Source organism: Caretta caretta, chromosome 1, assembly GCF_965140235.1.
Source record: "Caretta caretta isolate rCarCar2 chromosome 1, rCarCar1.hap1, whole genome shotgun sequence".
Taxonomy (NCBI): Eukaryota; Metazoa; Chordata; order Testudines; family Cheloniidae; genus Caretta; species Caretta caretta.
Genome location: NC_134206.1, coordinates 347265862 through 347281422, shown reverse-complemented (window position 1 = coordinate 347281422; position 15561 = coordinate 347265862). Strand labels below are relative to the sequence as shown.

Below are 15561 nucleotides of genomic sequence, written 5' to 3'. Positions count from 1 at the left end.
TTTTTCCTTTAAAATGTGGTATGATTAAACGCCTAGTCTTTACACAATGATCTTGTTTGTCCTGTTCTCCTTTTCTCTATGCAGCCCTTCAATTTCTGCTCTTGCTTGTGTGTTTTTCGTCTTTACTTCGACTGTAAGCACATCAGGGCAGGCATGATGTCTTACTACATGTTGTACAACTCCTAGCACAAAGGGGCCCCATTCCTAAGTGAAGCCTTTGGACACTACCGTAATATAAACAGTGAAGAAGGAACAGTGTACAGCTCTCGGATGACAGAAAAGCTCCAGCTTTGGTAGTTCATTTCCATCTGAAGTGTCTGAAAACGTTATTAGTGCACAATACTTGATGCTCCAGAGACAACCTCAATGCCAGGTACTATTCTGGCATCATAACAACACTTACTTGAACAGAGGGTTTTTAGGCCTTTGAGGTTTCTTCTTTGCAAAGAAAGCAGCAAATTCTCTGCCAGAGCTGGCATAGCTAAGCTGGGCTGATGGCTCTGAAGCAGTCCGAGTGTTCTTCATATCCAAGTATTCTGTCAGCAGCATCTGAGAGCAGGGAGAAGACGAATGCAACATTTGAAATAGAACAGCGATGCAAGTTTATTCACAAATCCTAAGTGTCTTAACAGGACACTGCTAAACTAAAAAAATGACAATTGGTAAAATTTTCAAAAGTGCCTAAGTGACTTGCAAGCCTAAGTCCAATTGATTTTCAATGAAGCGTAGCTCCTAAATCACTCGCCTAATTTAAGACCACCATAAAAGTACTGTCTACATTCCAGAAATTTTGCAAAATTTTTCAGATGCAGTCAGCACTGGTACAACTCCACTGATGTTAACAACATTGAGAACTTTATTGTAGCTTGGCAGCTGGTGTTTAAAGACCTATCAATACCTACCATTAAGGTTCCATATCACGGTGCTTAAAACACTAGCTGCAGCCTATCTAGACAAGGCCTCCCAACATTGCTGACACCTCTGAAGCTGAACTTGTTCAGCAATGATGGAGGAGGGGTTACAAAATGTCACAGTGTAGACAAGGCTTTAAGATAATTAAAAATGAAGGAATTAGACACTTTATTCCCCTTCTGTTTATTATTTCCAATGTTTGGTTCTACTGCACCAGCTCAGTGCCGCTGTGTTTGAATTTTCTGTACCACAAAGAAATCCACACTACTTCCCCCCAAAACACAAAATACCAATTCTACTGAAATACAGTGCATGATTAAATTATTTATTTTCAGATTGGTTTTTGTAAGACATGTTTCTTTTTCTTTTTCTTTTTTTTTTTAACTGAAATTTAGGGCATAAACTACATCATCGTATCCCTTTAAATATATGTACCACACACTTGGAATATTTAAATGGATATATTTAACAGGAGAGATTAAAAAGTGCTGTTAATTCAAACAGTTGAATCATCACCTGAATTCTAGCTGATTAGAGGGAGGGAGGCCTTATGGTCTAGTGGACTGAGCAAAAGTGTACATACTTAGATATTACAGTGATGGACACAAATACAAGAGGAGAGTGTGGACACAAGCCTGTCTAGTAGCAAAGAACCTCTGAATTTTCAACCTGACTATGCCACTTATTTGCTGTGAAGCCTCAGGCTTTCCCAGCAGAGCCTGTAAAGTACTTGAATTAGAGAAAGAGGAAGGATGGTCCAGCGGTTGGTACATTTCTCTGGGAGTTGGAAACCATGGATTGTTGCATACAGCTTAAAATGAGGGTCCTATTTTTGAAAAAATATGGCATGGCTGTCTCTCAGTGATTACCAGACCAAATGTACTTTCTATTTAAATAAGAATATGGATTTCTCCTCCCTTGCTACCAGCCCTCCATGCTCAATTTAGGATCTCTCAATCGAGCCGAGTTTTCTTCTAGACCATCATCAATGATGGAAGTTCTAAAGGGCAAACAACACCCTCAGTAAAATCTGTGCAACCCCAACACCTTCAGTGGAGCAGCAAAGAACTAACTGATTGGCCCAGGAACTACTAATTCTGTTCATTATGCAGAAACAGGATTACACTCCAGCTCATTCACTTTTAGCTGTGTTGGCTCTGGAGAGATAAAGGAAGCTAATGTAGTTTAAGAAAACAAACACAAAACAAATTTACTTTTGTCAAGAAATTAAACTCCCTGAATATACTTGAGAAGCTTTAAGCATCTTGGAGCTATTGATAACACATTCCACATTCCATTCTATTATGAGCCAGCCAAACCCAATCAAAGTGTTGAGTGTAATGAGAGGAATACATCAGGACTGTGCTGTCTATTTTTAAACAAATTACTAAGAAATAGTATCTAGGAAATAATATCTAGGCAAAAGATATCATGCCACTAATTAGGAACAATTGAGAATTGCTCTAAAAAGATACAACACAATTAAATAAAGGTAACTTGATTTCAATTCCTAAAATATCTCAATTAAAACTTCATCTGAGAGAAGGTTTTAAAATACAAGCATGATTCTTGCCATATAAAAACTAATTACTACACTCAGGTTATTGTGGGGTTTTTTTCCCCAGTAATGTACCAGTGCTGCTCTGTATTCTCTGGTTAGGTATTTGCTTTGTTTACTTGAATCCATAACCTTAAAAATAACAAAAGGTCATATAAAATCTTTTCCAGGAAAAAAGCTTGGCAATTTTCCTAGTTCATGGACAGAACGTACTCATAATGGGCCCCATGATTTTGAAACTATCCTAAATCTAGAGCTAACATGAGCAGGATATCTGAAGTGAATAATGCAGTATTTTACTCAAGGATTACAAGATGTCAGTAAAGAGTTAAACTAGAACCACAAAGAACTGGTCTTGCTACAAGATCATCATCAAAAAAACACCAAAATGTATGGCAATATGGTTATACAGTCATAAGAGGGGTTTGAAGACAACCACAAACCAAAAGGGGAAATAACATGGGTGGTTGTGATGTCACCAGAACCTAAAGATAGATAAGATAAGATGAAGGGCTGGCTCTCACTATCTATGGACATTGAAAAACAGATAAACTATACCAATATGCACATAGGAGAAACCACACTGGATCAGACCACTGCTCCATGTGGTCCAGTGTCCTGACTCCAGCAGTGAGACCAAGTTCTTAAGAGAAAAAACATTATCTTTCAGTACAACTGACCAACTGTAAAACACAGCACAATGAGAAAAGGAGTACTTGTGGCACCTTAGAGACTAACCAATTTATGTGATCATAAGCTTTCGTGAGCTACAGCTCACTTCATCGGATGCATACTGTGGAAACTGCAGAAGACATTATATACACAGAGACCATGAAACAATACCTCCTCCCACCCCACTCTCCTGCTGGTAATAGCTTATCTAAAGTGATCACTCTCCTTACAATGTGTATGATGATCTAGTTGGGCCATTTCCAGCACAAATCCAGGTTTTCTCACCCTCCGCCCCCCTCCCCCCCCACAAACTCACTCTACTGCTGGTAATAGCCCATCCAAAGTGACCACTCGCTTTACAATGTGTATGATAATCAAGGTGGGCCATTTCCAGCACAAATCCAGGTTCTCTCACCCCCCCACCCCCTTTTTCCAAAAACCACACACACAAACTCACTCTCCTGCTGGTAATAGTTTATCCAAAGTGACCACTCTCCTTACAATGTGTATGAAAATCAAGGTGGGCCATTTCCAGCACAAATCCAGGTTTTCTTCCCCCCCCCCCCCCCCCGCCCCAAAACACAAACTCACTCTCCTGCTGGTAATAGCTCATCCAAACTGACCACTCTCCCTACAATGTGTATGATAATCAAGGTGGGCCATTTCCAGCATAAATCCAAGTTTAACCAGAATGTCTGGGCGGGGTGGGGGGGGTAGGAAAAAACAAGGGGAAATAGGCTACCTTACATAATGACTTAGCCACTCCCAGTCTCTGTTTAAGCCTAAATTAATAGTATCCAATTTGCAAATGAATTCCAATTCAGCAGTTTCAAAAAAAAAAAAAAAAAAAAAAAAAAAAAAGCAGCATCACTTGCCCCATAACCTCAGCCGTGCAGAACACAATGCCATCCACAGCCTCAGAAACAACTCTGACATCATAATCAAAAAGGCTGCAAAGGAGGTGCTGTTGTCATCATGAATAGGTCGGAATATGAACAAGAGGCTACTCGGCAGCTCTCCAACACCACTTTCTACAAGCCATTACCCTCTGATCCCACTGAGAGTTACCAAAAGCAACTACACCATTTGCTCAAGAAACTTCCTGAAAAAGCACAAGATCAAATCTGCACAGACACACCCCTGGAACCCCGACCTGGGATATTCTATCTACTACCTAAGATCCATAAACCTGGAAATCCTGGGCACCCCATCATCTCAGGCATTGGCACCCTGACAGCAGGATTGTCTGGCTATGCTGACTCCCTCCTCAGGCCCTACACTACCAGCACTCCCAGCTACCTTCGAGACATCACGGACTTCCTGAGGAAACTACAATCCATCGGTGATCTTCCAGATAACACCATCCTGGCCACTATGGATGTAGAAGCCCTCTACACCAACATTCCACACAAAGATGGACTACAAGCCGTCAAGAACACTATCCCCGATAATGTCACGGCTAACCTGGTGGCTGAACTTTGTGACTTAGTCCTTACCCATAACTATTTTACATTTGGGGACAATGTATACCTTCAGATCAGCAGCACTGCTATGGGTACCCGCATGGCCCCACAGTATGCCAACATTTTTATGGCTGATTTAGAACAACGCTTCCTCAGCTCTCGTCCCCTAACGCCCCTCCTCTACTTGCGCTATATTGATGACATCTTCATCATCTGGACCCATGGAAAAGAAGCCCTTGAGGAATTCCACCATGATTTCAACAATTTCCATCCCAACATCAACCTCAGCCTGGTCCAGTCCACATAAGAGATCCACTTCCTGGACACTACAGTGCTAATAAACAATGGACACATAAACACCACCCTATACCGGAAACCTACTGACCGCTATTCCTACCTACATGCCTCCAGCTTTCACCCTGACCACACCACACGATCCATCGTCTACAGCCAAGCTCTGCGATACAACCACATTTGCTCCAACCCCTCAGACAGAGACAAACACCTACAAGAGCTCTATCAAGCATTTTTACAACTACAATACCCACCTGCGGAAGTGAAGAAACAGATTGATAGAGCCAGAAGAGTTCCCAGAAGTCACCTACTACAGGACAGGCCTAACAAAGAAAATAACAGAACACCACTAGCCGTCACCTTCAGCCCCCAACTAAAACCCCTCCAACGCATTATTAAGGATCTACAACCTATCCTGAAGGATGACCCAACACTCTCACAAATCTTGGGACACAGGCCAGTCCTTGCCTACAGACAGCCCCCCAACCTGAAGCAAATACTCACCAGCAACAACATACCACACAACAGAACCACTAACCCAGGAACCTATACTTGCAACAAAGCCCGTTGCCAACTGTGCCCACATATCTATTCAGAGGACACCATCACAGGGCCTAATAACATCAGCCACACTATCAGAGGCTCGTTCACCTGCACATCCACCAATGTGATATATGCCATCATGTGCCAGCAATGCCCCTCTGCCATGTACATTGGTCAAACTGGACAGTCTCTACGTAAAAGAATAAATGGACACAAATCAGATGTCAAGAATTATAACATTCATAAACCAGTCGGAGAACACTTCAATCTCTCTGGTCACGCAATCACAGACATGAAGGTCGCTATCTTAAAACAACAAAACTTCAAATCCAGACTCCAGCGAGAAACTGCTGAATTGGAATTCATTTGCAAATTGGATACTATTAATTTAGTCTTAAATAGAGACTGGGAGTGGCTAAGTCATTATGCAAGGTAGCCTATTTCCCCTTGTTTTTTCCTACCCCCCCCCCCCGCCCCGACGTTCTGGTTAAACTTGGACTTATGCTGGAAATGGCCCACCTTGATTATCATACACATTGTAAGGAGAGTGGTCAGTTTGGATGAGCTATTACCAGCAGGAGAGTGAGTTTGTGTTTGGGGGGTGGGGGGGTGAGAAAACCTGGATTTGTGCTGGAAATGGCCCACCTTGATTATCATGCACATTGTAGGGAGAGTGGTCTCTTTGGATGAACTATTACCAGCAGGAGAGTGAGTTTGTGTGTGTGGTTTTTGGAAAAAGGGGGTGGGGGGGTGAGAAAACCTGGATTTGTGCTGGAAATGGCCCACCTTGATCATCATACACATTATGCAAGGTAGCCTGTTTCTTCTTGTTTTTTCCTACCCACCCCCCCCAGATGTTCTGGTTTAACTTGGATTTAAACTTGGAGAGTGGTCAGTTTAGATGAGCTATTACCAGCAGGAGAGTGAGTTTGTGTGTGTATGGGGGTGGGGGGGATGTGAGAAAACCTTGATCTATGCAGGAAATAGCCCGACTTGATTATGCAAAGAGTTGTCACTTTGGATGGGCTAGCACCAGCAGGAGAGTGAATTTGTGTGGGGGGTGGAGGGTGAGAAAACCTGGATTTGTGCTGGAAATGGCCCACCTGTTGATCACTTTAGATAAGCTATTACCAGCAGGACAGTGGGGTGGGAGGAGGTATTGTTTCATATTCTCTGTGTGTATATAAAGTCTGCTGCAGTTTCCACGGTAAACATCTGATGAAGTGAGCTGTAGCTCACGAAAGCTCATGCTCAAATAAATTGGTTAGTCTCTAAGGTGCCACAAGTACTCCTTTTCTTTTTGCGAATACAGACTAACACGGCTGTTCCTCTGAAACCTGTCATTGTAAAGAGAGTGGTCACTTTGGGTGGGCTATTACCAGCAGGAGAGTGAGTTTGTGGGGGGGGGGGGGGAGCGGAGGGTGAGAAAACCTGGTGAGAAAATTTGTGCTGGAAATGGCCCAACTTGATTATCATACACATTGTAAGGAGAATGATCACTCTAGATAAGCTATTACCAGCAGGAGAGTGGGGTGGGAGGAGGTATTGTTTCATGGTCTCTATGTATATAATGTCTTCTGCAGTTTCTACAGTATGCATCCGATGAAGTGAGCTGTAGCTCACGAAAGCTTTTGCTCAAATAAATTGGTTAGTCTCTAAGGTGCCACAAGTACTCCTTTTCTTTTTGCGAATACAGACTAACACGGCTGTTACTCTGAAACACAGCACAACGAGGGAAAGTACTTCCTGCCCCCTGCAGGGGATCAGCTGAAGCCCTTTTAATTTTTAACAAAGCAGATCTTATTTACATGTATGAAAACATCTTTAAAAAAAAAAACTTACTCAGTTATTTGCCTCAATAACATCCTGCTGTATTAGTTCCATAGGCCAATTGTACCCTACATACTTCTCAGCTTGTCTTCATCCATCTCAACATTTTCTGCATCTCTTCCACCCCAACATCTCCAACAGTTCTGCACCCTCTGCAATCCTCACAATGCAAGACCTTAATAAACTCCATATTTCAGTGTCAAAAATTATTAGCCTGGCATGTACTTATAAAAACCACAGTCAGCTTAAACTTTAAAATCAATAAAACCACATTGTTCTGCCTACCAAAGTGAACAGGAGTTTCACCACAGGACAAAGTAAGGATTTCAGGATTTGTTGCTATAACATTTGATTAACAGTTGCTGAACCATCAATCAAAAAACTCAATATAATACAACAGTGTTTATATGGTGTCTGGGAGCGTCCAGACAAGAGAACCACAGCAGCAGAACCCTTTGAAGCACTTTGGGCTACAAGGCAGGCAAGCGACACAAAGCCTCACTGGTCTGGTTAGACCAGAATATGACACGAAAGTTCCACTGCACTGGATGCAGCTATACTGATTTACATTACCTGATGATCTGGCCCATTACCTGATAATCTGGCCCATTACCTGATGATCTGGTTTTTAAGGAAATGGTTAATGGTGGTAAAATGGAAGCACAAGTGGTGGAATTCTCCTCTTCGCAGCCCTGTGAAGATCTCCAGCACCACACTACTTGGAGTTGGCATTAGGAACAAGATTTACTCTCAACTTATCATTGCCTTTCAACATGACGGATGGCACCAGTCCATTTAGGTTATTTATTATTGCAGCCAGTACTTACATGTTGCTAACTTTACTTTGGGCAGAATCTTTCCTACTAGACATCTGAAAATATTTTGGAGAGTTAAATTTTAATTCCAGAATTAATGAGAGAGAACAAGAAGCTGAGGCTACAAGCAAAGAGAAAGCAAGTTTTATGTTCACATTTGCAATCAGCAAAGGTCAGTCGAGAGCACTTTCTAGATGCCAGTTTACAGATGGAGCCCTGGCACCCACAGATGCAAAACTGTATCAAAGTGCAGAGAGTTGGCTGGTGAAAGCAAAGCAAAGGGAGCAGACTAGAGAGGACACGCTGTCTGTGAAGACTGCTGAAGCAAGTCCATGGAAGGTTTTAACAACAAGGAAGGCAATGGCAAAACAGATCCTCAAGTGAATGGGGTATTTTAGTATGATATTGGGCCCGTCTCTGTAAATGCAGGAAGATGGCCAGCAGCATTATTCACAAACTGGAAAGCTGGGACTTTGTGAGGCCCTCAAAAGAAGGAGTAGCCAAGGTAAGGTGAGGTGATATGAAAGCCTGTATGAGAATTTTGGTGAGAGATGTTTTGAGCCAATAGTACATACAGCCATGGGCTAATTAACTGTATCAAACCTGTACTATCTGCATTTCAGTAGTCAAACACCACTGTCACCCACAAATCCTGTAAAGTGTCAAAAGAAAACTCTTTGACTGTGTTTTAAAACCCGGCTTTCTGCACAAACCATACTGGATGAAAAATTCAACAGAACAGAGGCTAAATACACAAAGGACTGAGACTTAAACAGAAATAGATAGGACAAGGCAAACACAGTAAGTCCGAGAATAAACACAGTCTATAAGGTTTCAGAGTAACAGCCGTGTTAGTCTGTATTCGCAAAAAGAAAAGGAGTACTTGTGGCACCTTAGAGACTAACCAATTTATCTGAGCATAAGCTTTCGTGAGCTACAGCTCACTTCATCGGATGCATACTGTGGAAAATACAGAAGATGTTTTTATACACACAGACCATGAAAAAATGGGTGTTTATCACTACAAAAGGTTTTCTCTCCCCCCACACCATTCTCCTGCTGGTAATAGCTTATCTAAAGTGATCACTCTCCTTACAATGTGTATGATAATCAAGGTGGGCCATTTCCAGCACAAATCCAGGTTTTCTTCTCTCCCTCCCCCCGCCCCAAACCTAAAGCTATTACCAACAGGAGAGTGGGTAGCTCACGAAAGCTTATGCTCAAATAAATTGGTTGGTCTCTAAGATGCCACAAGTCCCCCTTTTCTTTTTACAGACTATAAGGTGCAGTGAAGACTGTTTAGCGCGATACAACCTGTTCCATATAATCCTGATGCGCCGCATGAAATTAACTACAACAAGACAGTAAAAAAACTCAATTTTCTCAGTGCACTATCCAGGTCTATCATCATACAAGGACTAAAGTTTTTTAAATAAAAAACAAAACCATTGAAGAAACAGAACGCCTGCCAACTCTACTGCATTCATTATCAATTCCAGTTGTTCAATTAGCACAGCCATTAGCATAGACCTGTGAATGTTTCCATATCTCAGTGGGGGGGGGGGGGAAATTAACCCCAAAAGTATTTTAAACTCAACTCTTTCAAGGCAGTTTTATTAGGTACTGAATCATACACCTTCTTAGCCAGCTCTGGAAGGTTTAAAACTGGAATTCTTTTATTTCAAAAGTCTGATGTGGTTGTGAGTTCTTTCTGCAGCTGCCAAGAACAATTGCATGGACCTTTTCGTACACACAACATACAGAACCATATTTGGTTTTACTGTACTTTGTGAAGGGATGTACTATGTATCTGAGAATATTTTACAAAGTAACGAGGTTCCATATTTATTAGCAGAGCAAAAGGAGAAGTCTTTAGACCAGTGATACTAAGACCACAGTGATTCAAGAGCCAAATTAGCGATCAACGTTACCCAAAATAACCACACCAGTGTGAGTTCATTGTTTCCATACATATGGTGGCCAAAGCATGCAGGGGCATACAAATGTTTAGCATATCTGGCACGTAAATACATTGCAATGCCGGCTATAAAAGTGTCATGCAAATGTCTCTTCCCACTTTCTGGTAACATTGTAAATAAGAAGAGGGGAGCATTATCTCCTGTAAATGTAAACGAACTTGTTTGTCTTAGCGATTGGCTGACCAAGAAGAAGGACTGAGTGGACTTGTAGGCTCTAAAATTTTATATTGTTTTATTTTTGAGTCCAGTTATGTAACAAAAAAACATCTACATTTGTAAGTTGCTCTTTCACTACCAAGAGATTGCACTACAGTACCTGAATGAGGTGAATTGTAAAATATTATCTCTTTTGTTTATGACTTTATAGTGCAAATATTTGTAATAAAAAACACTTTGATTTCAGTTACAACACAGAATACAACATATATGAAAACGTAGAAAAACATCCACAATATTTAATTAATTTCAATTGGTATGCTATTGTTTAACAGTACGATTAATCGCGATTAATTTTTTTAATCGTAATTAATTTTTTGAGTTAATTGCGTGAGTTAACTGCAATTATTCAACAGCCTAATATATATATATACACACACACATATACACAAATAATTCTCACGGCAAAATAACTGACCATGTGTTCTACAAGTGGTTAATAATATAAGAAAAGCATCCTGATTGGTTAATAATTATATCACACCATCTTTTAATATCATGTGCTGCAAAGAGCTGCAGGAGACACATTAAAGAGCCACTTGCAGCTCCCAAGTCTCAGTCTGTGTATCACCACCTTAAGACACTTAATAGGCCACATGTTAAGCTCCGAATTTCAAGAAGGACCAAGGGAGCTCAACCTTCAACCAAGAAAGGAACTCTGGCTGAAATAATAAACAAACATACATGACACTATATAGCAATTTACATATTGAATGTTCTGTACAAACTTTAGCTAATTAATCATCAACACCTTGTTGAGGGTCTGTCTGATTTTACAGATTCTAGGTATCCTTCTGTTTCCTGTGAAAGCAGTGGCGAAACTTTCATTTGCCACAGAGCCAGGATTTCCCTCTCTGATTCTCCCTGTCACTGAGGGCTGCAAGGGGACAGAGACAGTCTGTGTTCTACTGCTGGCAGAAAGGCATAAGACAAGAGGCTCCTTATGCCCTCTCTCCCCACCTTTATGCACCTGTGAAATGCCAGCTATTAGAGTTTTCATCTTAACCTACATCTGCAACACACAAGATAAGCAGAGCCAAAGGGTGAGGTGCTGAGAGCTGCCACACCAGGTAAGCCTGGTGAATCAGCTTCTGGAAGCTGTTAGCCAAAAGGAGTAACAGCAGGGGCTGCACAATGACTTGAACAGGGTGACCCCTTTCCCAAGTCATGGGTGAGTAGTTCTGCAACAGGGAAGTTACATTTTTAATATGCACTTGATTTACAAGAGTACACAGTAGACCACTTCAGGCATTACCATTCCCTTCACAGTACAGCGGTGATGTAGCAGGTTATTTAGATGTCCTCCCCAAAATGTGAAGACTGGTTCTTCTCTTAGCAGGGCCACATGTGCATGCATGTGCAGGCGTCTCTCTCCCCTCTGCCCCTCCTCTCTCCCTCTTCTTTCCCAGCAGTTCTGCTGCTTTCATGCAAAATAAAAACAGATTGCTGGCAAATTTCTTTCAACTGCCAAGAGTGAATTTGAAAATTAGGACAGAAAACAAACAGTGAGTTTGAATTTTCCCCTTACACATCAGTTGTTCTTTAAATAAAGATTATTTTAATAGAAATTATCCAGTATGACGGGCAGCTTTTTGCCACCAGGGTCAGAAGCTTAACACAAAACAAAACAAAGAGAAAAAAAATCCATCAGGGATATCCATTTTCTTGACAGGTTTCCGAGTAGCAGTCGTGCTAGTCTGTATCCGCAAAAAGAAAGGAAGGACTTGTGGCACCTTAGAGACTAACAAATTTATTTGAGCATAAGCTTTCGTGAGCTACAGCTCGCTTCATCGGACGCATTCAGTGGAAAATACAGTGGGAAGATTTATATACACAGAGAACATGAAACAATGGGTGTTACCATACACACTGTAACGAGAGTGATCAGGTAATGTGAGCTATTATCAGCAGGAGAGTGGGGGGGAAGGCGGAACTTTTCCGATGAAGTGAGCTGTAGCTCACGAAAGCTTATGCTCAAATAAATTTGTACTACAAAAGGTTCACCCCCACACACACACACACTCTCCTGCTGGTAATAGCTCACCTTACCTGATCACTCTCGTTACAGAGTGTATGGCATTGTTTCATGTTCTCTATGTATAAAAATCTCCCCACTGTATTTTCCACTGAATGCATCCGATGAAGCGAGCTGTAGCTCACGAAAGCTTATGCTCAAATAAATTTGTTAGTCTCTAAGGTGCCACAAGTACTCCTTTTCTTTTTCCATTTTCTTGAGATATAAGCAAAACTTAATGGGGTACATTTTCATAGCAATGCATCAGGTTTCAGCTGTGCAGCTCCCATTAAAATCAATGGAAATCACACAAATAAAAAACTGGTCACTGCTTTGAAAATTTACCCCTCATTGTTAGTACCAAGGGCAGGGGAAGAACTCATCCATCTCCTTTGGCACGTAAATTGGCATATGCCTAGTAACAACTGTAATTCTTCTGTTTGCTTATTGGCTACATTCAATTTAGCCTTTCAATCCTTAGGCCTGGTCTACACTGGGAGCAGGGGATCGATCTAAGTTACACAACTTCAGCTATGTAAATAACGTAGCATCGATCTAAGATACACAACTTCAACTATGTAAATAACGTAGCTGAAGTCGATGTACTTAGATCTACTCACCGCGGTGTCCTCACTGCAGGTGAGTCAACAGCTGACACTCCTCCGTCAACTCCGCCTGCACCTCTCGCTCCAGTGGAGTACCGGAGTTGATGGGACAGCACTCGGCGGCCAAATTATAGCGTCAAGACTAAACTAGACGTCATACTAGACTAGACTAGACGTCATCCCCTCCGCTGGATCGATCGCTGCCCAATCCATCGTTGCCCATTGATCCTCAGTCTCTCTGTTGCGACTAGTAAGTATTTGTACAATATATACAGCCCACTAACATATGTAAGAATGCAGGTGACCAGCTGAGTATGTCCACAAAAGGTGCAAGAAGCAATAGGCTTCACCAGAGAGGCACAAAAGCAGGAGGTCATTAAGTGTTGTGTAAGCAAGTATATTTGTAATGAGTTTAAACATGTTGCCTTTCGAGTTGATTGAACTCCCCCTTATTCAAGTAGTATTAAAAAAAAGTGAACAGGTGTACAATGGGGCTGGACGGGCAGCTGAGTGTAGAATTTGGCCCTGTCATCATCATCAGTTAACATTTCTTTCAATGATATGTGAGCCAAAAATAGGGTGACCAGATAGCAAGTGTGAACAATTGGAACACTTTTTTTCGAGGCGGGGGGTATAGTTGCATATACAAGACAAAGCCTCTAATATCAGGATGTCAGGTCACCCCAGCCAAAAAAGAATCCAGACAAGTCTCCCAAAGATGCACTTGTTCCACAGTGTTTACAGGAGTAAAAACTAGTCAGCAATGCATATTTGGTCAACTCAAGTCAGCTCATACATCAATGAATACAGTAGAAAAGCTCATCTGTTGATTCTGGTTGAGATATTTTCCATACAGCCACTTTTCAGAGTGAGACTAAGTTAATGAAGAAATGCACAGCTTTAGTATGTACAACAAAATGACCAGTGCGACAGCTCAACCAAAATGCTATGAGAACTGCTTTACTATCCAGAAACCGGCACATTCAATACAGCAGCAGCAAAGGGAAGAAGACAGCATGCTGTTTAAATACCAACTGTGTTAACTCACAGGTAATGTAGTACACTTCATGTATTTCATGTTTCTAACTAATTGCTTAAGACATCCTGCTATGGTGGAGACAGTAACAGTAGTATGCCCTCAGTTTTCATTAAATGCCAGCTCTTAATAACAGACTCCAAAACGGGTTTAATTGCATTTACTCCCAGCTCCTGAACTTTAAAAGTTGTTAATCAGATTTCTATGTAAATGGAATGACGATTAAAGGTTAAGTACAGGTTTCTGAAATTTCAGAAGTTGAAGACGTATTGCCCTTAACAGGAAAAAGAAACTATCAGACTTGACAGGAACTAAACATCTTAATTAAATGCTGAGAAGTACAGTACTTATTTCTGCATGAAGTTCTATTTTCAAATGTCAAATTTAATCAGGCACTTGACTAAAAAATGTGCAATATTCCTACAGCAAGAAGGGGGAGGAAGCCTTGGGATTCTTTTCTGCTACCACCTGCATATCCCAGAAACTTCTTTGTTTTTTTCTAAGGATTTAATCCCTGCCAAGCCACTGCCCCCAAGTGTCACAGAAGAGAGTGTCTTAGAGGCACACTGATATTCCAGTTCAGAAATAATATGACAAGATGTTTTCCAACATACCAGTGCTTCCCCTGTAATTCACTATCCCTGTTAACAACAGTGCTGTTCTGACAAAGAAACTTGAAGGCCCTCATAAATCTGACTCACGAGGATTTTATGCTCCCTGAGCATATAGCTCATCAATTACCATCTGAGTCACAAGTATAAAAACTTCTTTTGGGGTGAACTTAGTACTTCTGACTGGTGCTAAAATGGCAGCATGAAGCCCTGTGTTTAGCCACAGGACAGGCTCACTGGGAGCAACAAGGCAAATTTCACACACTGCTCCTGAATTTTAACCTTGAACTACCTCAGAGGGCAGTACAGTCTCCATGACCCCTCACTCTTCTGGTATTGCCAATGATCCATACAATGCACGTACATACATTACAAACTCATTATTAAACATATATACAACCTGCTAGCTAACGCAGAGAGCAGAAGTTTATAGGTGAAATCCTGGCCTCACTGAAGTTGGTCGGATTTTTACCATTGATTTCACCTTCTGTATTGAATTTATCCTGAGGCTTGTATTAATTGTGTTATCAGTCCATGCACTTTATAGTTAAATAGCAGGCTGTGTAGTTGCTGGCTTACGATCACAAGGACTTTGTCAGTGTATTACATAGTAAGAAGTATCTGAGCTCTGCAAGAGTTCAAGTCCGATCTGCAATGCCACTTCGCAATGAATTTTGGCTGCAGACAATACAATCACCAGGTGGACACTGAACAGAGGACCTTCAGCATGAAAAACTAAAGTGCCAATAAACTGTGTTACATCTTTAGCAGCTGTCAACACACCCTGGCAACGTTGTATATGACAGAAAAGTAGACTCAAGTAAGAAAACAACTGTAAAGCACATGCAGCATCAGAAACTGATAGTATTTACTATATTTACAGCAACCAACAGTGTGCTGCATACTTTACAGTGCAAACAGAAGATACTGAGGATGCTGCTCTGAAGAATTTGCCATCGTATTTTAGGTGTAACATCAAGTAGGATTAACGGTAAGGGAGTGGACGAAGCATG

General features: G+C 41.3%; 1 protein-coding gene across 1 annotated transcript in view; it reads right to left on the bottom strand.

The window, feature by feature from the left end:
* Nucleotides 1-15561, bottom strand: part of EXOC4 (exocyst complex component 4) — a 599812-nt gene that overhangs the window by 445850 nt on the left and 138401 nt on the right. Inside the window, exon 8 of the mRNA XM_048836703.2 lies at nt 404-549. Coding sequence (XP_048692660.2) covers nt 404-549 — 146 coding nt within the window. The remainder of the gene's footprint in view (nt 1-403; nt 550-15561) is intronic.